This window comes from Macrobrachium nipponense, chromosome 42, assembly GCF_015104395.2.
Source record: "Macrobrachium nipponense isolate FS-2020 chromosome 42, ASM1510439v2, whole genome shotgun sequence".
In the NCBI taxonomy this organism is placed as follows: Eukaryota; Metazoa; Arthropoda; class Malacostraca; order Decapoda; family Palaemonidae; genus Macrobrachium; species Macrobrachium nipponense.
Genome location: NC_061103.1, coordinates 11,723,713 through 11,746,162, shown reverse-complemented (window position 1 = coordinate 11,746,162; position 22,450 = coordinate 11,723,713). Strand labels below are relative to the sequence as shown.

General features: G+C 41.8%; 1 protein-coding gene across 1 annotated transcript; it reads right to left on the bottom strand.

Annotated features, from left to right (window-relative positions):
- Positions 1–1,034: 1,034 nt before the first annotated feature.
- LOC135212977 (uncharacterized) lies at positions 1,035–20,130 on the bottom strand. Its single transcript, XM_064246739.1, has 4 exons — positions 13,716–20,130; positions 13,263–13,495; positions 12,926–13,043; positions 1,035–1,863 (listed from the first exon to the last, which is right to left on the bottom strand). The coding sequence occupies exons 2-4, from the start codon at positions 13,485–13,487 to the stop codon at positions 1,670–1,672; spliced, it is 537 nt and encodes a 178-aa protein (XP_064102809.1). The 5' UTR covers positions 13,488–13,495; positions 13,716–20,130; the 3' UTR covers positions 1,035–1,669.
- Positions 20,131–22,450: the final 2,320 nt, after the last annotated feature.

Here is a 22,450-nt window from a genome sequence, read left to right as displayed (position 1 = left end):
AGAGAGAATGATTATTTTATTATTTGATAATATTGAATCTTATTAAACTTACTAATGCGTACATATTAATCAGTATTAATATCTGAAAATTAGTAAATCATTTTTGTATCATAATAATGTATTTAGTCATGGAAATAACATCAAAATACACTAATTATTGAATATTTATCGATGGAAAAACCCGCAAATGGGCGAATTTCTGCGAATAATGTGTAGATATGGTCCATAGAAAAATCCACAAATCTCGAGTACGTTGTATACAGGTTTGACTGTATCTCCAAATTATTTGTGGAAAATTCGCCTATTTATGGATTTTTTCATAGAGCAATAAGTTTCACTAATTTCTGTATTTTCATGTCATTTTTGTGACTAAATAAATTTTCCATGATAAAAAATAATATAATAATTATTAAATAATGTTAATGTAAAAATAGCAAACTATCAATAAAATGTTAAGGTAAAATCCTTCAATATTGATTCTGATATCATCATAATATGTTCTATATATAAACACCCCGACATTCGTAATTGTTTTTGATGATGTAAACATAACTCAGTTCAGCCTCCCCCCCCCCCCTCCCTCTCTCCCTTTCTCCATAAGGACACACTATGGGTGGAGGGATGGAAGTAAGCAATCACACTGTATTTTTGTTCTCTCTCTCTCTCTCTTATGAAATGTGAATTACTTTATCATTATGAATGACTGTATTATTAACATTAAATTATGAAACAAACTCCAGGAAGTTCAGGAAGCCATTGAATGAGCATATGCATATATATATATACGTGTTACAATCATTTTTATACACTTTACGTAGGCTTCATGGTGACATGCTAATATTAGCTGGAAGGGTTGTAAACAACCAATCTTGTGTAATAATGTTCACTAGGGTGTGAGTTGTTAATGAAATAAGAATACTGTATCTTAAACATTAAAATCCAAAAATAAAACTAAACCTGTCTGAGAGAAAATGGCTATGCCTGAATATAGCGGGGGGGGGGGGGGGGGTGTGTGTGGGGGTAACCTTTGATTAGTTTTCACACATAGCTATAAGCTGTATAGTTTTAAAAGCAAAGCTGTCAGATGACTGTGAAATGATTGTTGATTGTAAAGTGTTTTATGATAATAGTTTAAGGTATACGTATTTGGTGTCTGAACTATTAAAATAGGCAGTTATAAGTAATTTTAGAGGGTGTCTTTGGTGTTTGAACAATTAAAATAGGCAGTTATAAGTGTTTTTAGAAGGGGTTTCAAGTATTTGTGGATTTTAGCTAGTCACGGGTATTTTTGGTCCCCATCACCAACGAATACTGGGGATTGACACTTTAGATTATACTAAAGTGTGGTGTTTGAGTAGCCAGTGAAATCTGAGATGCTAACCTTTCCATAAGTATATATCAAACTGTAGTACGTATTTGTAAACGTTACTTAAAATATTTAAAGGTGTGGGATACCCAAAATCTCATGATATTTAATGATCAATCTTTAATTTTATTACATTAATATCACCAAAAATAAATTGTTAAGAACAGTCTACTAAAACTATATCATTTGAACATTGTGTAACAGATTTTTGCACTAGTAGACTTTTCTGTCTGACATAAATGAAGCTCAATGAAGCAACATATGAAAAGATATCACAGTAAAACTTATTTATTTATACTAAAGCTACAACTGCTGTGTTTCTCGCAGCAGTGACTTAAGAGGAAACTGATGTGTCACAAGATGAACATGATGAGTCCAAAGTGTGAGAGCAGTGTTGAGGGTATCAACATTATGAGAGTGAGGAAGTACTGTACATAATCCTGCCTTTATTTCTGTCTCCTTTCTGTAGTCTTCACATACACTTTCTAACACACAAGCTGGAAAGAAATTAATATGATTATCAGAAAGTATACATTTATATAGGCATTTCAAGTAAATATTTAATAAACAAAAAGAAACATAAATTGCAGGTCTCTTGTAGGCTAAATTTATATAATAAAAAAAAAACATACAGACAAACCTATCACTTTCCATCTGCCTTCAGGTGTGTCAACTCTTTACAAAAAAAAAAAAAAAAAAAACTTGCCATACATGATTTCCCTGTCCTACAAAGACAGAAAATGGTCATAGCGAGTGTGTCTTCTCATAAGCAGAAACCTGTTAACTTTGCTTCCCAGAACTTCTATTCTAGTTCTTGCTTTTCCTTGATTTTCCATTTCTACTTCACTTCTTCACTTCATCATTAGTCTATTTTTATAAGTAGATAATTTTAAATTTTGGAACAAAAAGGAAACTTTAATTTTTAGCCCAACTTCTCAGTTATGAATGACAACCATGACTTGCAGTTTCTCATATGTGTTTAACTTATGACTAAGTTAATAATTTTATACATTTTAAATGAATTATTTAATACAGGAATTTTTTCCAGTTATCTGTAATATCAGGGTTTGTGTTACAGAGGGATGGAAAATGTGTACAGACACCACCCTAATTTTCAAAGATACAAACAAGATCGCAAATTAAAATTGTCTTCAGAGAGCTCCCCTTTGCCACCTGTGTGAACAAGGAGAGAATTATGGAATGTTAAAAATGCTGTGCCTATGCAGTCAACAATTATAAACAAGAGAAGGGGCTGGTAGAAGTAATGGAAAAACTGGGTATCTGGATGGAATACCAGAGACAAAAGTCTAAACCACTTACTCACATGTTGATTCAAAAAGTCTAAACCACTTACTCTCATGTTGATTCAGGAGAAGGCAAAAAGCCTTTTTGATGACTTAAAGGCTAAGGTTGGCGAAAGTGTTGAAGATGAAACATTTACTCCAAGTTAATGGATGGTTCACTGCTTTAATAAATGTGCTAACTTGCATCACGTCAATAGTGGTGATGCAGCGAGTGCTGACAGAACAACAGGCAAAAATTTTCCCAGGACGCTCAAGGTTATACCCCTCAGCAAATTTTTAATAAAGATGAGACCAGCCTTTTCTGGAAAAAAATTCCAGAAAAATGACAAATTTTATATGACAATTTGTATTTTTCATAGCTACAAACCTGAGGTCTTAACAATAGGATAATTTCTAGCTCCTATCTGGATCCGGTTAAAAAACAGATGAAAGCATGCGTATATCGGGTGAAGGGTGGTCGACAACCATTCACCTACGATCACGCATCAGACTTTCCCAACTCAGGATGTCTTAACAAACAGAGGGGCAGCTAGAGGTGGGCAGTATAATGTTAAGACCTCAGGTTTGTAGCTATGAAAAATACAAATTGTCTTAGAAAATTTATCATTTGTTCATACGTGAACAAACCTTTGATCTTAACAATAGGATAGACTCATACTTGGAGAGAGGTACAAGACATCCTAGACTGGCTCGGGGCCTACCCACCAGTCCAGCTTCCAGAAGAAATGACTTCTGGAGAGGGACTGCAGCCCGTTGAGAAGCTAGATAAATTGATATCTAACCACTCAGACCCTGAGTGATGTACAATGATATATGGGAGAATCATTGCATAGGGAACCAAAGAGAAACTTTGACTGTCTAATAGCAAACCAACACACCATGGTTTGTAATACTCGCAACTCCTCCTTGCCTAGGAGTGGAGCATATGCTACTGAATAGAGGGTTTGACATTGCATACTAAGTGACCACACTATCAGTATGACTACCTTACTCATTGTATCAGACCAGTCCAGCGAATGACGTGTCTATTCCTTAACCCGCCTGAAGGAAGAAGGAAAGGTACAAGAGAAAGGAGACCAGCCAACTCCCTCATTCTCTCATACACACAATCATCTTAGGAAAGATACAAAAGTGCCCTGTTAGGGGCAACTATTTGTACACAACCTGTTGGGCAGCCATCACAGGACCCAGGGAAAACGTGTCCACAGATCTGTGGGCAACATCCTTAAGATAGAAAGAGGTGAACGTGGACTGACGTAACTAAGTACCAGCGCTCAGCCCTCTATGTACAGCCAAGTTCTTATTGAAAGCCAGAGAGGGACCAGTACCCCTAATGTCATGCGCTCTAGCCTGCACAGACGTGGTGGTGGAATCAAGAGACAAGTATGCCTATCTGATGGCTTCCCGTATCCAAAAAGATAGTATTCCTAGACACCTCTTTCTTGTACGGCCTTGGCTAACAATAAGTCTGCGGCAGCCTGGTCCAAGGTGCTGAGTCCTTTTAAGATAGCAACGCAGGGCCCAGACAGGGCAGAACAAATGCTCTTGAGCATCACCACCCACGAAGTGAACTTGTAATTGTGTACAGGAAAACGAAGTGAACTTGTAATTGTGTACAGGACAACGACCTCCAACCCCTGGCGTACTTCACGTCATAGCTCAGATCGTGGAGCTCTCCTACCCTCTTGGAAGATGCCAAGGCCAGAAGGAAAACTGCCTTGAGCGTCAAGTTCTGTCAGATGAGCGACACAAGGGCTCATATGGACCCTTAGTGAAGCACTTGAGAACCAAGGAAACATCCCACGTCTGAGGCTTGAGCTCTCTAGGAGAACTTGACTGCTCAAACTCCTTAACTAGCAAGGAAAGTTACCAGGAAGAGGAGACGTCGATACCTTTAAGGTGTAACACCAAACTTGGGGCCGCCCTGTAGCCTCTAATGGCAGAAATGGCCAAACGTTTCTCGTCTCTGAGGAAGGTTAAAAGTCCGCTATTCATTGAATAGAGGTTGCAAGTGGAGAAAAAACCCGTTACGACACCAATCACAGTAGATCGCTTATTGCCTTGGAAACCGTGGAGGTCGACTCTGAGACTGTTGGACATATGCCCTGCTGTCCTTCTGAGAAAAGCCTCTCGCTTGGAGGAGAAACTTGAAAGTCTCCAACCAAGAAAAGAAAGATTCTACTGACTGGTGGAACACTTCCGCATGGAGCAGACACAGGAGATGTCGCCAAGGGGAACATCTCCCTAGGAACCTCTGACAATAACTACAGCAGATCTGGGAACCACTCGCTTGAGGCCAAAGAGGGGCTACCAAAGTCATCCTGAGACCCTGTGAACTCATTAGCCTGTTCAGAACTTGACAGATCAAACAAAACGGAGGGTGTCCCAGGGATGTTGGAATGTGTCCTCTGCCAATGCTAAAGGATCTGGGACCATTGAACAGAAAATCTCCAGCTTGTTGAAGCGAGTCGCAAAAGTGTCCAACATGGGTCTACCCAAAACCTGGAAAAGCTTGTCTTCTACCACTTGATGAAACGACCACTCAAGTGTTAGGATCTGATCCCGACGACTGAGTTTGACTGCAACTACATTCAGTTTGCCAGGGATATACCTAGCTGAGAGCTCTACTGAACTGCTGACCACCCACTGGTGAACCTCGACGGTCAAGGCGTGAAGCTGACAAGAAACCAGGCGTCCCTGTTTGTTCACATAGGTTACCACCATGGTGTTGTCGGACATGAGAACGACAGAATGACATTCTACCTTCTCCCAAAACTTCTTCAGACACAGCAAGGCTGCCTTCAACTCCAAGACGTTGATATGTTGCTGCTTGTCCTCCAAACGTCTGAAGTGATGAGGTCACCTACATAAGGCTGCCCAACCTGCGAGGGAGGTGTCTGAGAACAGAAGGAAGTCTGGTGGAAGAGAACGCAGAGGGACACCCTTTGAAGGATTCTGGTTGTCCAACCACCAACGAAGGTCTTCTCTCTCTTCCAGAGACAGAGGGAACATTAACAGGGGTGGGTATCCCGCCAGAGGACCAGAATTCCCCGTCTCCATTGCAGAGACTGAAGAAGAAGACGCCCATGAGGGACCAGCCTCTTCTGGGATGACAACACTCCCAGAAGAACCTGCCACTGATGAGCTGACTGATGTGGTTCCCACAGGAAGTTGCACGCCCCCACCCACAACTTCTCTAATCTCTGGTCCAACAGGAAAACTTTTTCCACCGCTGTATCAATGACCATGCCCAAGTAGAGAATCCCTTAACTGGGTACGGGGTTCCACATTTCTTGGTTGACCACGATGCCCAGTTCCAGACAGAACTGAAGTAGAAGATCCTTGTCCTGCAGCAGCTTTTACCTGGAAACTGCCAAGGCCAAGTAACCATCGAGGTACTTCAGCAAACAGATCCCCTGAGCATGGGTATAGCGCATCAGTGGCGTGGTTGGTTTGGTGTTTACTTCTCACCTCGGTGGTTGCAGGTTTGATTCTCGGCCATTCCATTGAGGAGTGAGAGCTGTGTATTTCTGGTGATAGAAGTTCACTCTCAACGTGGTTTGGAAGTTACGTAAAGCCGTTGGTCCCATTGCTGAATAACCACTGGCTCCATGTAACGTAAAAACACCATACAAACAAACAAACAAACAAACTGAGCATGGGTCAAACTTGACACGAGAGAATACCCTTGCGAACACTTGAGGGGCTGTTGTCAGCCCAAAGCATAGGACTTTGAACTCAAAGACCTTGTTCCCAAAAGAGAAGCGAAGGAATTTCCTGGACGTCGGATGAACAGGGATTTGGAAGTATGCATCCCTTAAGTGTATCAACAGCATGAAGTCGTCTTTCCTCATGGCTGCCAACACCGAACACGGGGTCTCCATCTTGAACCGTGTCTTCCTGATGGAGTGATTAAAGGTGGATAAGTCGATCACAGGTCTCCATCCTCCCAACGCCTTGAGCACCAAGAAGATGTGACTGTAAAATGGAGACGGACGCACCACTTCCTCTATCGCAATTTGTCCAGCATCTTCTGCACCTCCTCCCGAAGAGCCAAGAACTTCAGAGAATCTGGAGGATATGCCTTCGTGAGCTGTGGCTTGTCTGACAGAGGGGGAGAGAAATTGAATGGCAGTACGTACCCCACCCGAGGGGTATCTACCACCCACTTCTCTGCCCACACCTCTGCCACTTGGCCAAATGGCCCGCTAGGCAACCCCCCCTAGCCCAGGAGACGTGCCTAACCTACCGAGGGCCCCATACCTCTGCCCCTTGGGCTCCATCTTGGCCTAAAGGTACGAGAACGAAAGGGACGTTGATCCTCTGACCAAGGGTGTCGAACAGGAAGGCCCTGCCGAACTCGAATTCCTCGATGGCCTACCAAGCAACGGTCTTCTTGACTATTACTGGAGAGGGGGAGGAGGAGGGGGAGCCAGATGTCTCCGAGGATGAGACTCCGACTTAAGACACGGCCTGGCACACCAGTCTGTCTTTGGTGTCAGCCCGACGCTGGCCTATTGCATTCTAATCAGCAGCAGGATAGCCCATAAACTAACACTGAGGTGAGCCATATACGAAAACACCTTGCCTCCGGACTGCAACAAATTGGCAAGAGAGGAAGCAGTCACCAACTCTTCTGGGGACCTGTCAGGAAACTGTGAGCAGCATGGAGGCTTCCATAGATTCCAATGCTGAGGCATCCTGCGGAGACAAGGATGGAGCCACCGGCTACACCTGCTCCAAAGACAATCCCAGCTTCAGGCGAACGACGTCTTGGTTAAGGTAGCGCGACATAAAAAAATAAAGCTTGTAGCATAGTACTTCCTAGCCCCGTGAGAGGCGGGAGTAGTAACTAGGCAGAGCCTCTAGAGCCAAGCGAACCGTCCTGGTCCGAAACAGAAGCGTTAACCCGAGGGAAGCCGGAGAGAGGATTGGGATCCTGCGTAGCTCCCACTAAGGCTTCCATGCAAGAAGGAGGGAAGAAGACTGAGCCTGAGACGTACTCTCCAAATTGTTGAACCCACGCTTAAGATCAACAACAACTGAAAAGGAAGAAAAAAAAACTTGCGTGTCTCCCTCCTCCTGCTCTGGCAACAGAGAAGGATCAGCAGCCAAACAGCCCAAAACACCAACTAACCTGTCTGGGCTGGGTCCATGCGTCGGCTCCCGAGACGAACCCACTATAACAATACGAACATCACTACGTTCTCCTCCAACAGATGATTCATTAACATGTCTGTGAATGGTCATGGGTGTGGCCGACTTACGAACGTGAGTTGGAGAGGAATCCTGAACACTCGAGATCGAAGAAGAATCCTTGAGAATCAAACTCTAAGAACCATCAGTGCAAGAGGCAGGTTAAACACTCCTGCTGCAGCAACTTCAAGCTCACCACCTTCAACCTATTGACAGGCGCCTTGAGATCTTTACGGTGACGAATAGGCCTTGGAGAAGAAGTAGCACTTGCATCAAGTGCTTGGACGGCGGAGGTTGCAACATACTCGAGACGTGCATGGATGGGGGAAGTTGCAACATGCCCATGATTCGATGCAGAGGACGAGGCAGCCGCTGCAGAATACACAATGGAAGATACACTACACTCTCAGGGGAGGTTGCAATATGCTCGCGATGTGCATAGAAGAGGGAGGTTGCAACACTCAAGACGTGCACGGACGAGGGAAGTTGCAACACGCCCGCGAATCGACGCAGGATGAAGCCACTAACACTCTGAAACATCAACAATCTTGAGAACACGTCCTCGTCGTTCCTCCCTCGTAGGCGAAGAAAGAGCAGAATCCTTAGCCTTTCAATGCCTGATACGCCAACGTGGCGCAGAGGGGGAAGAGGGAGACGATAGCTCTGGTTCCGCAAGCGATTTCTTCGCAGGAGGCGAGGATGAAGCAACGCGTTTCCTTCCAATGCTCCCAACCAACAAGGCAGCCAACTTAACATCCAAAACCGAGTCCAACCTCTTAAGCACTGCCTGGCATATAACCTCAGACTGATCTGCAAGAGAAGGCTCCAATGACATGGAAGGAAGAAGTAGCGAATGGGGCGGCAGAGATGACGTCATGACGGAGAGAGGCAGTGCTCAGAGATGACTGGGAGTGATGTCATTGACGGGAGTGACGTCACAAGCAGTGATGATGTCACGGCCTCCCGTCGGTAAGAAGGGGAATCAGACGCCACTGGCGCAGGAATACACAACGTGGATCCCATGACATCACAGCTTCCCTCTGACTCGAAGAAGTGGCAATAGTCACTCGCGGAGCAATACAAGATGGCTGACCTTGACTACCCACAAAGACAAGGCCAGGAGAAGGGGGGATAGCCTGGCCAGCCTGAGGAGGAGGGGGGTAGTGAGCCTCCAAAAGGCACGCAAGCAACCCTCCAGGACGGGGTACCCCCTAGCCCGAGTGTCTTCCAATCGCCGCCATCTTGGACATCACCGACTCTGGAAGAAATGAGAATGATGAAAAAATAAAGCCTCCCCCTTTCCCGGGAATCAAAATAATTCCCGAAGAAGAAGGGGCAACATTACAAACATCAGCCTGGTGGCCTCCCGATACTTCCAGCGACGAATCAAAAGAAGAAAAGGGAGGAGACACAGGAACTAGTCTACTATGGGGTTGATAGTGCAGGAGACGAAGCATCAAGAAGGGGCGAGAAACCTTCCCATGAAGGAAGAGTCGAAACCCTCTAATGTTTTCTCTTGCCATAAAATGACTTCCACTGCTCTTAAGGCCATGCCCGGCATCCCGTGCAAGGATTCATAGTACAAAAATTAGAACGGCACCTACTGCACGGCGCTGGGGTCAGCTGCTGCCGAAGCCAAAGACGAGAACACGGAAAACCTGGATTTCTGGGGCACACACACGTTGACGAGGCCGAGAAGGAGCAGAAGCCATAATATCTCCCAAACACACACACACGAAACGCAAGCGAAATGGGCAATGAACTGGGTAAAGGCCAAGAGAGATAAACACTACTCTCGCCCAGGTGGTCCAAGAAAGACTGATGTGTGATTGTAGGTGAATGGTCGTTGACCATCCTTCACCCAATATACGCATGCGTGCCAGATATCACAAGATTCCTTGCTTTCATCTGTTGTTTAACCGGATCCAGCTGGGCGCTAGAAATTATCCTATTGTTAAGACCTCAGGTTTGTTTGAGTATGAACAAACATACATCAGCCATGAAGAGAAGACGAGCCAGGATATCAGGCAGCGAGGGATAAGCTAACCTTACTGCTGGGAATGCCTTGGCAATTTCAAGCTAAAACCACGCTGCAAATCGACGGGGACTCAAAAACATCACAAAAAGCTCTCTAACCATAATCTGGATGTCCAGTAACAAAGCCTTGGTGACTTGCTATATTTGAAGACTTGATTTTTCCATCACTTTGTTCCTAAGTCAAGCTGTACTGCTACGAGAATGGGTTTTCTTTCAAGATTCTCTTAATCTTGGATAATGTCCCTGGGCACCCACTGCACTTTGGTGATTTCCATCCAAATGTGAAAATTGTGTTTACCCCCAACACAACTTCATTCCTTCAACCAATGGATCAAGGCATAATAGCCAATTTCAAGAAATGTTACATGCATTGTACTTACAGGCAAGCACTGAAGAAAGCGAATGACCCCAGCATTTGAAACGAAATTGATGGCCAATGGATTTTCTCTTACAGAGAAACCTTTACTATTTTTGGGAATCAGGATTCAAATGCTGAAAGATTCTCAAAAGTAGCAACAACCATCAACGATGTTATCCAGTGTTATTATCTTAAGTACGATGAAGAAAAAAGAAAATCATTGCAAACTTCCTTAGACCAATTCTTCATCCTCAAGAGCCTCCCCACCTCCACTGAGTGCTTCTTCCTCAGATGACGAAGAAAGTGATGCCAATGATATCCTTGACAAAGAAGACATTGTCGTTGATGACCTGTTGCCCCTGTAATTCACACCGCCTCTCACCCATCACCTCAAGCCCATGATACCAGTTTCAAAAGTAAGAAAAATAATTGTATTACCACCACAATAAAATACAGTGCTGTATGAACAGTGTACGTACTGTGTTTTAGGATGAAGAAACATCAGTACTGTATTGACTTTACATCAGACTGTACTTACATAGGAGTGAAGAATATAGTAACCAAGTTGAGAACAATTCAACATACGAATGGCCATCCGGAACGTAACTCATTCATGAGTATGGTGATATCTGTATAGGATATGCAAAAAGATTACCGAGGTCAAAACTTATGCAACGACAGTGACAACAAAAGAAAATTTACAATCAGATACTTTATCACCTAGTACTCTCTGGGTAGATGTGCTATCCTTTGAAAAAAAATCAAGCCTTACTGATGCCCCCACTATCCAATCACACCCCTTCCCTAACAAAAGACTTGCGGAATCTCTCAAGGCAATGTTTTTATCTGTTCTAAGGCGCACTTTTACCAACACAGAACTGCTATGTGCACAAGATGTGCACATATTTAATGATCGCAAAGGAGGGAGACCCAATTCTTACCTTCCCAGGTAAAGAATCGAGGAATATCATCAACAGAAAATATCCAAATATTTAAAGTCAATCAAAGTTGATGATGAGATCCCTCATGCTCCCCAGTGTGCACCCACAAATAGTACTAAAAGCAAGAACAAGACATCCATTATCCAGTGCTGCTTCTAGTAGTTCTATAAAAATTAAAAATCTTAATGGGAAGTCTCCCAGAAAATATATCTTATTTTTTCCAATATACCTTACAGGAATTGTCATGGTCTGAGAACTAAAATTATACTCTCCTATAATTATAAGTCTACAATAATTTAAACTTGATGATAACACCCCTTTCCCCAGGGAATATTAAGCTATTGGAGTCCATAAAACCTACAAATGGGTTGTCATGGTAGAAGTCTCATATATGTCTGCTGAGATATCCCCAAATATGTTACGCTACATACTCCTCTGCAGGTAGTGGCTGTACAAACTGATATAGGCAACAGATATATCATTTGCTCTCTATACTTGCCTCCAAATTATAATGTTTCATATGATGATAAGACTGAAGTGCTGCATCAGCTCCCTCAACTGTTCCTCCTGCTCAGAGATATGAATGCTAGATATCCTTATAAGGGTGATGTAATCTTATATCAGTATTTATAGAAGGTAAGGATGTTGGACTCCTTAACACAGGAAAGCCCCCACACTTTCATATTCCAACGGTTACCCTATCATGTGCTGACCTCAGGTTTTGACGTAGGAAAAACCTATTTTTGGTAGTTGCTGTCGAGTCCTCAAAACTAGCCCACTTCCCTGACGAAAAGTCATGGGATTTGGGTAAAGGTTCATCCTGCATTGACCAACAGAGTACTGGTTCTTGGTCTTTTAACCACCCCGATCATAAAATAAGATGGCCGAAGAGAAGACAAAACGCCTTCTTGTCTTTGAGTCCAGTATACTCTATCACTTGTCGTAGTGTTTATCATTATGGCATAATACCCGGCTACAAGACCAGGCTAAAAGATATTTCTTTGATATTAGTCTAGTCACCATGGGGCGCTGGCACACACCATGGAGGGTAAATCCTTTGAGGACAAAACAGTGACTATTCCTGAGGGAGTTATAGAAAATGACATGACAAAAGATCCTCTGGGACTATGGTATCAGAACAGATAGGGTGATACATGCCAATACACTAGACTTGATGCTAATTGAAGAAAATCAAGAAGAATGACTACAGAATAAAAAATACCCTAATGAAATAAAGCTTCTTAAGGGTGAGCAGGGAAGATGATGACAATCTAAATCAAAGTGAATATTTCTGGGAAAAAGGAAAACACCATTATGAAAAATCTGGATTAAAAGACAAAAAACTTGGGGTTATGTCTGACATCTACACTGAACAATATATCATCACTTATGACACACAGGACCCAGCATTTGTGACTACATATTAGATGCAAATTGTATGGAATTTAATGCAATGCCAAGTACTTATCAGCATGGTTTCATATCAGCTGATCAAGTAAAGTTTTCATTTGATTTAAACTCTACTACACACCCACTGGTAACATCACCTATCTCCTTTAGATGCTCAATTACATACAATATCACAAAGTTTGTAAGAGTAATAACGTTAAAAATATATATTTTTGTACAACTTACAAATATTAAATAAATTTCCAAAGAGTATTATTTCCTTGAATTATAAACAAATTGAACATCTTGTAAATACCAACAACAAATAACATACCCATTTGATGCAGGGTGAGAGTGGAGAAGAGAGGTTGGTTGCACTTTTTTCCAGTTTGTAGCTTTTCTACTTTTATCAGATTTTCTAGCAATTCATTTAAAATGCTTACACAAGCTTGCTGGAAAAGAACAAAAGGATATAGTTACTGTAATGTTACAATGATAATACTACAGGTATAAGTAACTTGATGTTATCATAAAACAAGACTAGTACTACTTGAAAAGAATTTTTCAAATTGAAGTGGAAATCATGATAATTCAGTTATACATTCTGTATGATGTCACTGGATCCTTCACTATTAAAAGGAGGATTCATCAAATGATACTGGCATTCATACCATTTTTGTAATGCAAGTATGCAACTGGAGAGCTGACTCATGAACAAGTGGCTCAACTTGTTCATCTTCTGGAAGGTTGATTAGAGATTCAACAACTGATTTTAGTTGAGTCTTTCCAGTTTTCCATGCAACTGTCCAGTCTTGTGCTTTTGCCCAGGCATCTCGCACAATTGAAGCCACTATGTCACGCACACAGGCAGTTGACTTGTCATCTCGTGCAAGCATGACAGTATCTGTAAAATTACACTGTATATTGTATCTACAATAGTCTTCAAAACAGGATTAACTGTTACCTGTAAACAATGTTTTTTCATATCTGTCAAAATTAATTAAATCAGGAAACTTCATAAAAATATTTCCATTTGTAAAATGTGTTAAAAGCAAACATTCTCTGAAAACAACAAAAATGTTAGTAGACTAAAATATTGTATATTGCCTGTACACTGTACATACAGGATGCCTTTATGCCCAGTTAAGTGCCATCAAATTGAGAGCCAAATAGCTGCTGGGAAATGCAGCACACTCTGCTATAGAGAGTCCTCTTTCACCTGTCACAAGCTCTCATTCCTTGGTACTGTCTCTGGATTAGGAATGTGAGCTATCTAAATGGATGGAAAACATGGCACATTTAGTAAAAATTGTTTGCATCTATGGAAAACAAGTTATGCATTTATTTGATATCTGCCCATATGAATTTTAAAACATCATTTTATACATGTAACTTACCAAGAATTGCATTGCTCACAGTTTCACTTGCCGGCAGCATAAAAGTTATGAAATTCGTAGTAGTGCTAGTGTCGGTGTAGGTGAACTGGACCCAGGCCACTTTCAGGGTAAGAGAGGAACAACTTCAGCTAGGAGTTCAATTGTTTTCTGGCAGCTCTGAACTGAAGTTCAGTTGTGAGTGGTCAGCTTAGATTTTGGATTTTTTATGCTTTTCCATTTGTAAGTTCTTTTGGTGAAGTACGTATTGGTAGCCTATGGCTTTGTATTTTTGTCAGATTCGCTTATCGAGACCATTTGTTCTCAACTTTGGGCTTTTACCTAAATTTTGACATTTGATTGTTGACTTGTTATTTTCAGTATGTCTGACACTAGTGCTACTAGCTTTTGCTGCAATACAAGACTTACTAAAAAGAGAAGTATGACTAACAATATTCACAATTTATGTATAGAATGTAGGGGAACCTGTGATGAATGTTCAGAGTGGGTTCTCATTTAACAAAATTAGACGGATAGAAAATGTGAGGCGGTCACTAGAGCCGAGATTAAGACAGTAGATTGCAAGACTAGATAGTTCTGCCAAGTCTTCCGATGATCATATTCCTATTGTTTTTATGCTTGCTCCTGCTGTGTCACCTGTTCCCAGTCCTTTGACTATTCAACCCGCTCCTTTATCAAGCTCCCTTGCTTTCAAACCCGACCCCCTGTCAGCCTAGAGTTGAAGATTGCATGTAATTTCGACATCAAGACGGGATTGATAGTGGATACAGCAACGCACTTAGCAAATTAAGTGCAAGTCCTTATGGACAAAGAGGAGAGAAAAAGTGTAAGTGAAGTGTCAGTGGAGGAGGTGCACTCCCTTACGCATTGGAGCAGTCGTACCAGAGACCAAAGGGAGGTTGGTGGGTTCTGCCCACAGGCAGTCGCCCCTCAGTCAGACCTGTTGCAGCATCCCAGGTCGTGACAAAGGATGATCATTATAAAGGCATCCAGACAGAAGTGAGTAGGCTGCTTGAGGTCCGAGGCTTCCAGCCCTGAGAAGAAGAGCCAGTGCCACTTTAGTGATGAATTACGGCTATTGACAAGGCCTGTGGCAGACTCGGTCCGCTCTCCACCAGTGACTTGCAAGAGATTTAGAGAGCCACTGCAGCAACCTTTGTGTAGTTTCTGGGATTCCCCAGAATGCTTTTCTCCAGAACATCCTGTGCAGAAATCCAGGCGTTCGTCTGCTCAATACGTTCCTCTCTCTCTTTGCGAGCACCCAGAGGTGCCCAAATGCCTAAGAGAAGCCAAGCTCGTAGCAGCTCCCAAGTGCCCAGTAGAGCGCCCGAGCATCTAGTTATACAGCCCTACAGCACCCAAGAGTTCAGTACATACATGGATGGGCTTTACCTTCCTTGGAACGCTCAACATATTCCCCAATGCGTTTGGTGCTAGATTCCAAATGTTTGGCGACAGCTAGCCCTACCATTACTACGGACCCTTCGCTAGCACTGATTCAGTGTCAGTTACTGACATCTTAAGTCTTCTTAAGAGAGGGCATTCTTCTGCTCAAGACACTAAAGATTTGGATTTATCCTGTTATGTTGGAAGGAGAAGGTGAAGAAGGTGATATGGATCAAGGCTCCCCTCCATCGGGCTATGAAGCCTTCCTTATTGAAGTACTTGTTGCAGAACTTCCCAGGTTTTTTCTTGCTTGTGGCCCCTGCCTCCCTGGCTCTCTTCATTAGAGAAGAATTAGGCTGACACTCGATTAACAGGAACCTATGAGTATACTAGTATATTCTCCTCGCGACATGTGTGTGTTAACAGTTGCACCGTCCCAGTAATAGGCGCATACCTATAAATTAGTTCTTCTGGTATGTGACCGAGATGAATAGTACCTTCTCTTAACCTGAAACTCGGGACAGCCTTTTGGATCTTCCATGAGTTTCCGGTTTTGATTTTGAGAAGTGGTGGTGTTTACCAACAGCACCACACGGTCGACATTATTACCGAACAAGGTTTCTTTCCCTCTCGTTTCGGTTAACATGCAGGTGCTCAAGTGTACGTATCTGTAGTGCACTTGATAGTTCTATAAGGTGAACACATTCCAGAATATTCCCAATAACTGTTATTAAAGAATCAGGAGTCTTGCTTAAACGATTGAATTCTTTGGAATTTCTGGTGTTCTCGGTATTTTGGTTTTCTGTGATTTCCAAACACTCGGGTAAGACTGGCTGGAATGCAAGAACAGGCAACTCAATTTACCGAGTTGAGCAAGGAGTAAAGTTCTTTCTCTCTGAGATTCTGTTTGTCTTGGTATTGTTTCACAGACATAGGTCTCTGGTTGGCTCAGAATTCTCGCATAAGGTTCATGTCTTTTACTACCCATTTATCAGTGAGAATTTTCAGACAAACCCACAAGAAGCAGTTCTTCATGCAGTAGAATCCCTATGTTTTCAAGACTAAAAGACTTCCTGCCTTCATTGCAAGCACAGACTTTCTCGCTGAGCAGCAATAAAATAGGGGAATAATTTATTTAGTCCTTTGTAACATGCCAGGGATTAGAGCAGTCTTCACTGGTTGGTGTCATCGATGGGACTTTTTCTATGACCAGAATTGTGAAAGTTCACTTCTCTCTGATTCAACCATGAAGATGTAGGTTCACATTTGCCTTAGTCATTCACTAAAGTATATTTTTTTTTCCTTAGTTGAGATTCAGCTATTGATAAGAAACTTCTTTGTTTTGCCATCACAGGGACCTCAGTCTCTAGAAGGCATTTGACTCCCATCTAGAGTGTACACACCTAGCGAGAATCTTCAGACAGTTTTGATTTCCAAGACCACATCGTGTCTCCCTCCAGCACTGGCAAAGAAGATAGACGATTTGCATAACACCCACCCTTCAAAAGGTGGGTGTTATGTCGTGACTCCATCTCGGATGTGCAATCATTCGGCATCTATTAACGAGTGCGAATCCTTCACAATCTCCTGCATTTTGGACTTTGTACATATTGGTTGATCCAGATCAATCATTACTTTGTCCTATTGGTGTGTTGCTGTACCTACGGAGGATCGACATCCTTCATTGAATGTCGATTCTTCTCCAATGCTGACCCCCAATGCAGAAGTGTCTAATGACACCTCTTCCTCCGAGTCCTACCAGGTCATGAGGAACTCCTCTGCAGATGACTATGTCAATGTATGCTCTCTCGGAGAGTGAACAGTGCAAGTAGCTTGGTACTTTCATCACACTCTGAAGAATATGGCGGACTGGAAGCTAGATGTGGTCTCATTAGTACCTCATTTATATCTTTCTTCCTTTGAGTGGAACTCCTTTTTCCTTGGACTGGTGGTGGATGCTCAACAAGTTGTGTTTGCTTACCTGGCTCCTTCAAGAGGACAAGTTGCATCTCGCCTATGGTGTGCAGTTCTGGAGGTGAGAGGGATGAGAGAGTGACAGACCTCTCCCCCTTCCCCCTCCTTGTCCTTCTACTCCTCTTCCTCCGGGTTGAAGATTTCCTTTTCTAAACTCTGATCAAAAGCTTCCAAATTCTTAAGTACGTACCTCTGAGTTTTTCTAAAAACTAATTTCTTTCTGTGACACTGTTACTACAGGCATGAGGCGTTCGTTGTATTTCTCGAGCAAGTTTACACGCAGCCACTTTGCTCTGTGCTTGCCCATATCGATTTAATAATTTAGATTTTCCCTTTTCTAAAATTGTAAAAGGACCTTTGAACGTACATGATAAAGAGGGACCTTCTTCCTGGACTAATACTAAAACTGTATCTCCCACACAGAAACTTCTCTCTTTCGCTCTCTTTTAGTTTCTTAGGATTCCGTTCTTGAGATGCGTCGTAAGCCAGAAAATAGTCTAAAATCCTAAGAAACCCTTATTTTTAATGCTTTGGGTGTACTAAAACTATGTTAACTACATTTTTATTGCATTTTTATAAAAAAAAAACTTCAAATATTGATTATTTTGGATTTAGTCATATTTCTTCTGTCAGATTGGCATCGTAACACTGGAACATGGTCGTAAACATGGAAATAATTTCTGATTAATATAATTGAAAAGCATTGTAACCTCGGAACGTTGTAAGTGGAACCTGTCATAAGCCGGGAACTGCCTTACTGTACGGCATTAAGTAATGTCAATAAAAATAAAGTATGAGAGAGAGAGAGACCCACAACAGGGACATATTGTTTCCTATGGTGTTTGTTCATTATCCACCCTTACAGGCACAACCAGGAAAGCATCAGTTAATATAAATGCATTAATTTGTTCATTTAATCCTGCACCTTAAGAAAAATTACAAATTTTAAATCAAATTGTTTTTTTCATATCTAATAAAAGACTGCCATCTTGTGCAATTCCATACCTGAAACAAAGGAAGATAGAGTCGCCTCCTACCTCTCATAGGGGGGAGATTACCTCCCATGAGACAGGGGGGCCATGTTATACACAAAATCATTCATGTAACTACAGATACTTCCAAAGACAAATCAATGGAAGAAAAGAAAGGAGACAGGGCATCAAAAGTAGCAGGGAAAATTTCTGGAAGGGGACGCCAAACTGTCCACTTGGGGAGGCAAGAAACCTTCCAAAGAAGGACAAGCAGATACTCTACAATGTTCCCTCTTCTTGTAGAAAGCCTTCCACTCTGACACAGGCCAGGAACAACACTCTGGGCAAGAGTTCAGTGATAGTTAAAAAACTGGAACGCCACCTACTGCAAAACCTTGAACATGGAAATCCTGGAACACCGGGACACATGCGTTGACAGGGGTCTGGTAATCTTGGTGGAATCCATGATAAAGGACACACACACTGAGAGCAAAGCACAAACAAGTCATGGGCCAACAAAGAAACTGGCTTGGGAAAGAGAGCTCAAAAGTGAGAAATACTCTCTAAGGTGGTCAAAGAAAGACTGATGCGTCCCGAGGTCCCTAGCCCGGTCGGTGACCAGCTTCCACCTTGTACATGCATGAGTTGCCAGATGCCACAGATTCCTTGCTTTGCAATCTTTGATTGTTTTAACCAGTTTCCAGCTGGTACTAGAAAATTATTCTATTGTTAAGACCTCGGGTTTGTTAGTTATAAAAAAATAAGAAAAACGAATTGATTAAAAATTTGCCATTTTTCTGTAGCCCAGGTAAAATATGAGGGGTTGGCAGTAGTTTGTTAGTTATGAAAGATACAAAGTGATTTAAAATTTGTCATTTGTTCATATACAGAAAAAACCTTTGGTTGTAACATAAGGGAGAGTTACCCTCGGAGGGAGGCTAGAGAAGCCTTAGAACCGACTGGAGGTTCAGCTCGCCTGGGGGTTCACTTCCTGGCCAAAGAGGGGCATAAGGAGTCGCACTTGTATGCCTCTGAACTGTAAAGTAAAAGGTTACTTGCCAGCCAGACGTCTGGGCTGAGAGACAATGTGGGAAAAAGTTAGGTGCAATATCTTAGTTTTATCAGACCACTGAGCTGATTGACAGTTCTCTTAGGGCTAGCCCGAAGGATTAGTTATTTTAACGTGGCTAGAAACCAATTAATTACCTAGCAATGGGACCTACAATTTATTGTGAGATCCGAACTACATTATATCGAGAAATGAATTTCTATCACCAGAAACAAATTCCTTTGATTCTGCGTTGGCAGAGCTGAGAATCGAACTTCGGACCACCGGATTGGTAGGCGAGCAAGAAACCATTCGTCCAACGAGGAACTGAGACGATGTGGAATTCCTGTTACATTGAGTATTGTAGTGAAATAAAGAACTTTAACTGTCAGAAACTACATAACTAAGTTACCCACCAGCCTTGTTTGTTGTCATTTCCTCTCTTCCCTTGTAAGAGAGAAAAGAAGGGACTTGATTCCAAAATAGTTTGTATTGTATATGAACAATCAAGTAAAACTAATTGAAAGGAGCTCTACACTCACCTGTATCTGACCAGTTCCAGCACATGATGAATAATTTCTCTCCACTGCCTGCCAGTAGAGGAGAAAAAATGAAAGAAAGAGCAAGAAGACCAGTCAAGTCATTCACTCACTTTCAAAACCATCTTGGGTAAGATACAAGCTATCCCACTAGGGGAACTGGATGAGCTACACAACTTGTTGAACAACCACCACCAGACCCAAGGAAGAAGTGTTCAAGACCTGTTGGCTACATACCGCAGATAAAAGGATGTGAAGGTGGTTTGGTGTAGCCATATACCAGCCTTTAAGATCCTTTGAACCAACAGGTTCTTTTTGAACATGATGGAAGAGCCTAGACCCATGACATCATGTGTGCTTTTGCATTCACTGTATGAGCTTTTGGATTTGAAGAAGTAGAATAAGCTTGTTTAATTACATTTTGAAGCCAAAGGTAGCAAGTAGTCTTGGACATTTCCTTCTTGATCGTGCCTGTACTAGCAAAAAGTCTTCAACAATCCGGTCTGACGTGTTGTCTTTTTTAGGTAGTTACGTAGTGTCCTAAGAGGACATAAAAGTAACTTATCATGGTCATTACCAACAAAATCTGAAAGTAAAAGCATGGAGGAAGACTCAAATTTTTCATCATGAATGGAGGGATTTTGAGTCTTGGCCATTGGTATAGTAGCAGCAATGGTTGCATGGCTGCATACTGTTGATGCTGCAATGGTGGGCAACTGCAGTATATGGCCTGGAGAATGCAGGGTCTTTGCTTTGTTTGGCCCATTATTACCACAGTTTGCAGCACTAGGAGCTGTATGCTTTCAAGACAGGACTGGTTTTATGATTTTACATCTGTACCACATCACACTAAAGATATGAGAACTGCAAAAGCAATTTGTTGATTACTGTGAGACATTTGTTTTTAATAAAGTTGTGTAACTATTTAAGTAACTAAATGAAAAATTAATATTTCATATACTTGGGTAACTTCATTTCCTCTACATTTCCAACCATATGTGCATTGTATGCAGCTCCACATGAACTCCTGTACGTAGAAGCTTTGACTTTACTTGGTGTAACTTTTGACTCGCTTTTGAGACACCTAATGAGTGTCAGCATATGCTACGTGGAAGTTATGTACTATATGTAAGGCCTCATATAACAATGATAAAACCAACACAACCCGTTTTAGGTAATTAGTCCTGTCTTTACTAGAATACTGTTCATTGTTGTGCATGTCTGCTTCTGCAAAGTATTTCTCTCTCTTAAGAGTGGTTCTTGATGGTAGATTTTTGTTTCCCAATTTTACTAGTAGTTATGGCTTGAACCATCAATGGATAATCTCTTGTTCGTCAATTTTTCATAAGTTGTATTTTAACACAGAGAACATTTGCTATCACAGCTGATCCCTGGTCCTCATTCCTGCCGATAACAATCAGATTTGCTGAACAGCAGCACCAGTATACAGTAAATTACCTAATGTCAAACTTCTCACCTCCAGAGGTATTTTATTCCTCATACTTCTGAGGATGTTGTGCAACTGGCTTCAAAATTTAAGTGAAGAGATGATGGTAGACTGGTTACTGGGCTTAAGGAAAAGGCTGAACTGCTTCGAGCTTTTGAATCTTAGCAATAACCTGAGGATGCCTTTCTCCCTGATTCTTGTCATCCCAAACCTATTCTTGCAAAATTTGCATTTTGCTTGTGGGATTTTATGAAAATTCTTGAACTGAATATAGAATTTAGGCCAAGGCCCAAGCACTTGGACCTACGAGGTCATTCAGTGCTGAAACGGATATTGACAGTAAAAGATTTGAAAGGCGTAATAGGAGGAAAACCTTGCAGTTGCACTATGAATCAATGGTTAGGAGAGGGTGGAAAGTAAGAGAGAAAAATGGGAATCATGGCTACTATGAAGAGTAGTGGGGACAGTGTGTCGCCCTGGAAGATCCCTCTCCTGATATTAACCTCTGCTAGTCTTATTCCAGAGCTTGTAAGCATTGTATTCCAGTTGTGCATTGTAATTTTTAGGAAGCTAATGGTGGTTTCCTCTGTCCCATATATTTTCAGGCATTCTATTAACAATGTGTGCGGTATCATGTTGAAGGCTTTCTTATAGTCAATCCATGCCATGCTTAAGTTGGTTTTCCTTCTCTTACTGTTCATTACCATTTTGCCTATCAGGAACACTAGGCATGATCTGCAGATCCTTGAACAGGAATCTGGAAAAACTAGAGGCTGAAGGAGCTCCATGACTCATGCAGAAGAGTGTGCTCCTAGAAACAGCACACACAGTAAGAAAAGTGATGGACTCCTAAGGAGGCAGGATGCAATCCAGAACCTCACACTATAAGTACCACCCAGTCAAATTGGAGGACTGATAGACCAAAATTAATAATAATAATAATAATAAATATTTCTCAAATGTGAACAATGCTGTCTGTGGTTTGTAAGCATATGAAACATGACTTTTAATTTTTACTTATACTGTAATATATTTTAATAGTAAAATAGACCAATATGTAAAAATCTTTTACACATTTATGGAGTACTAAACTTTGTCAA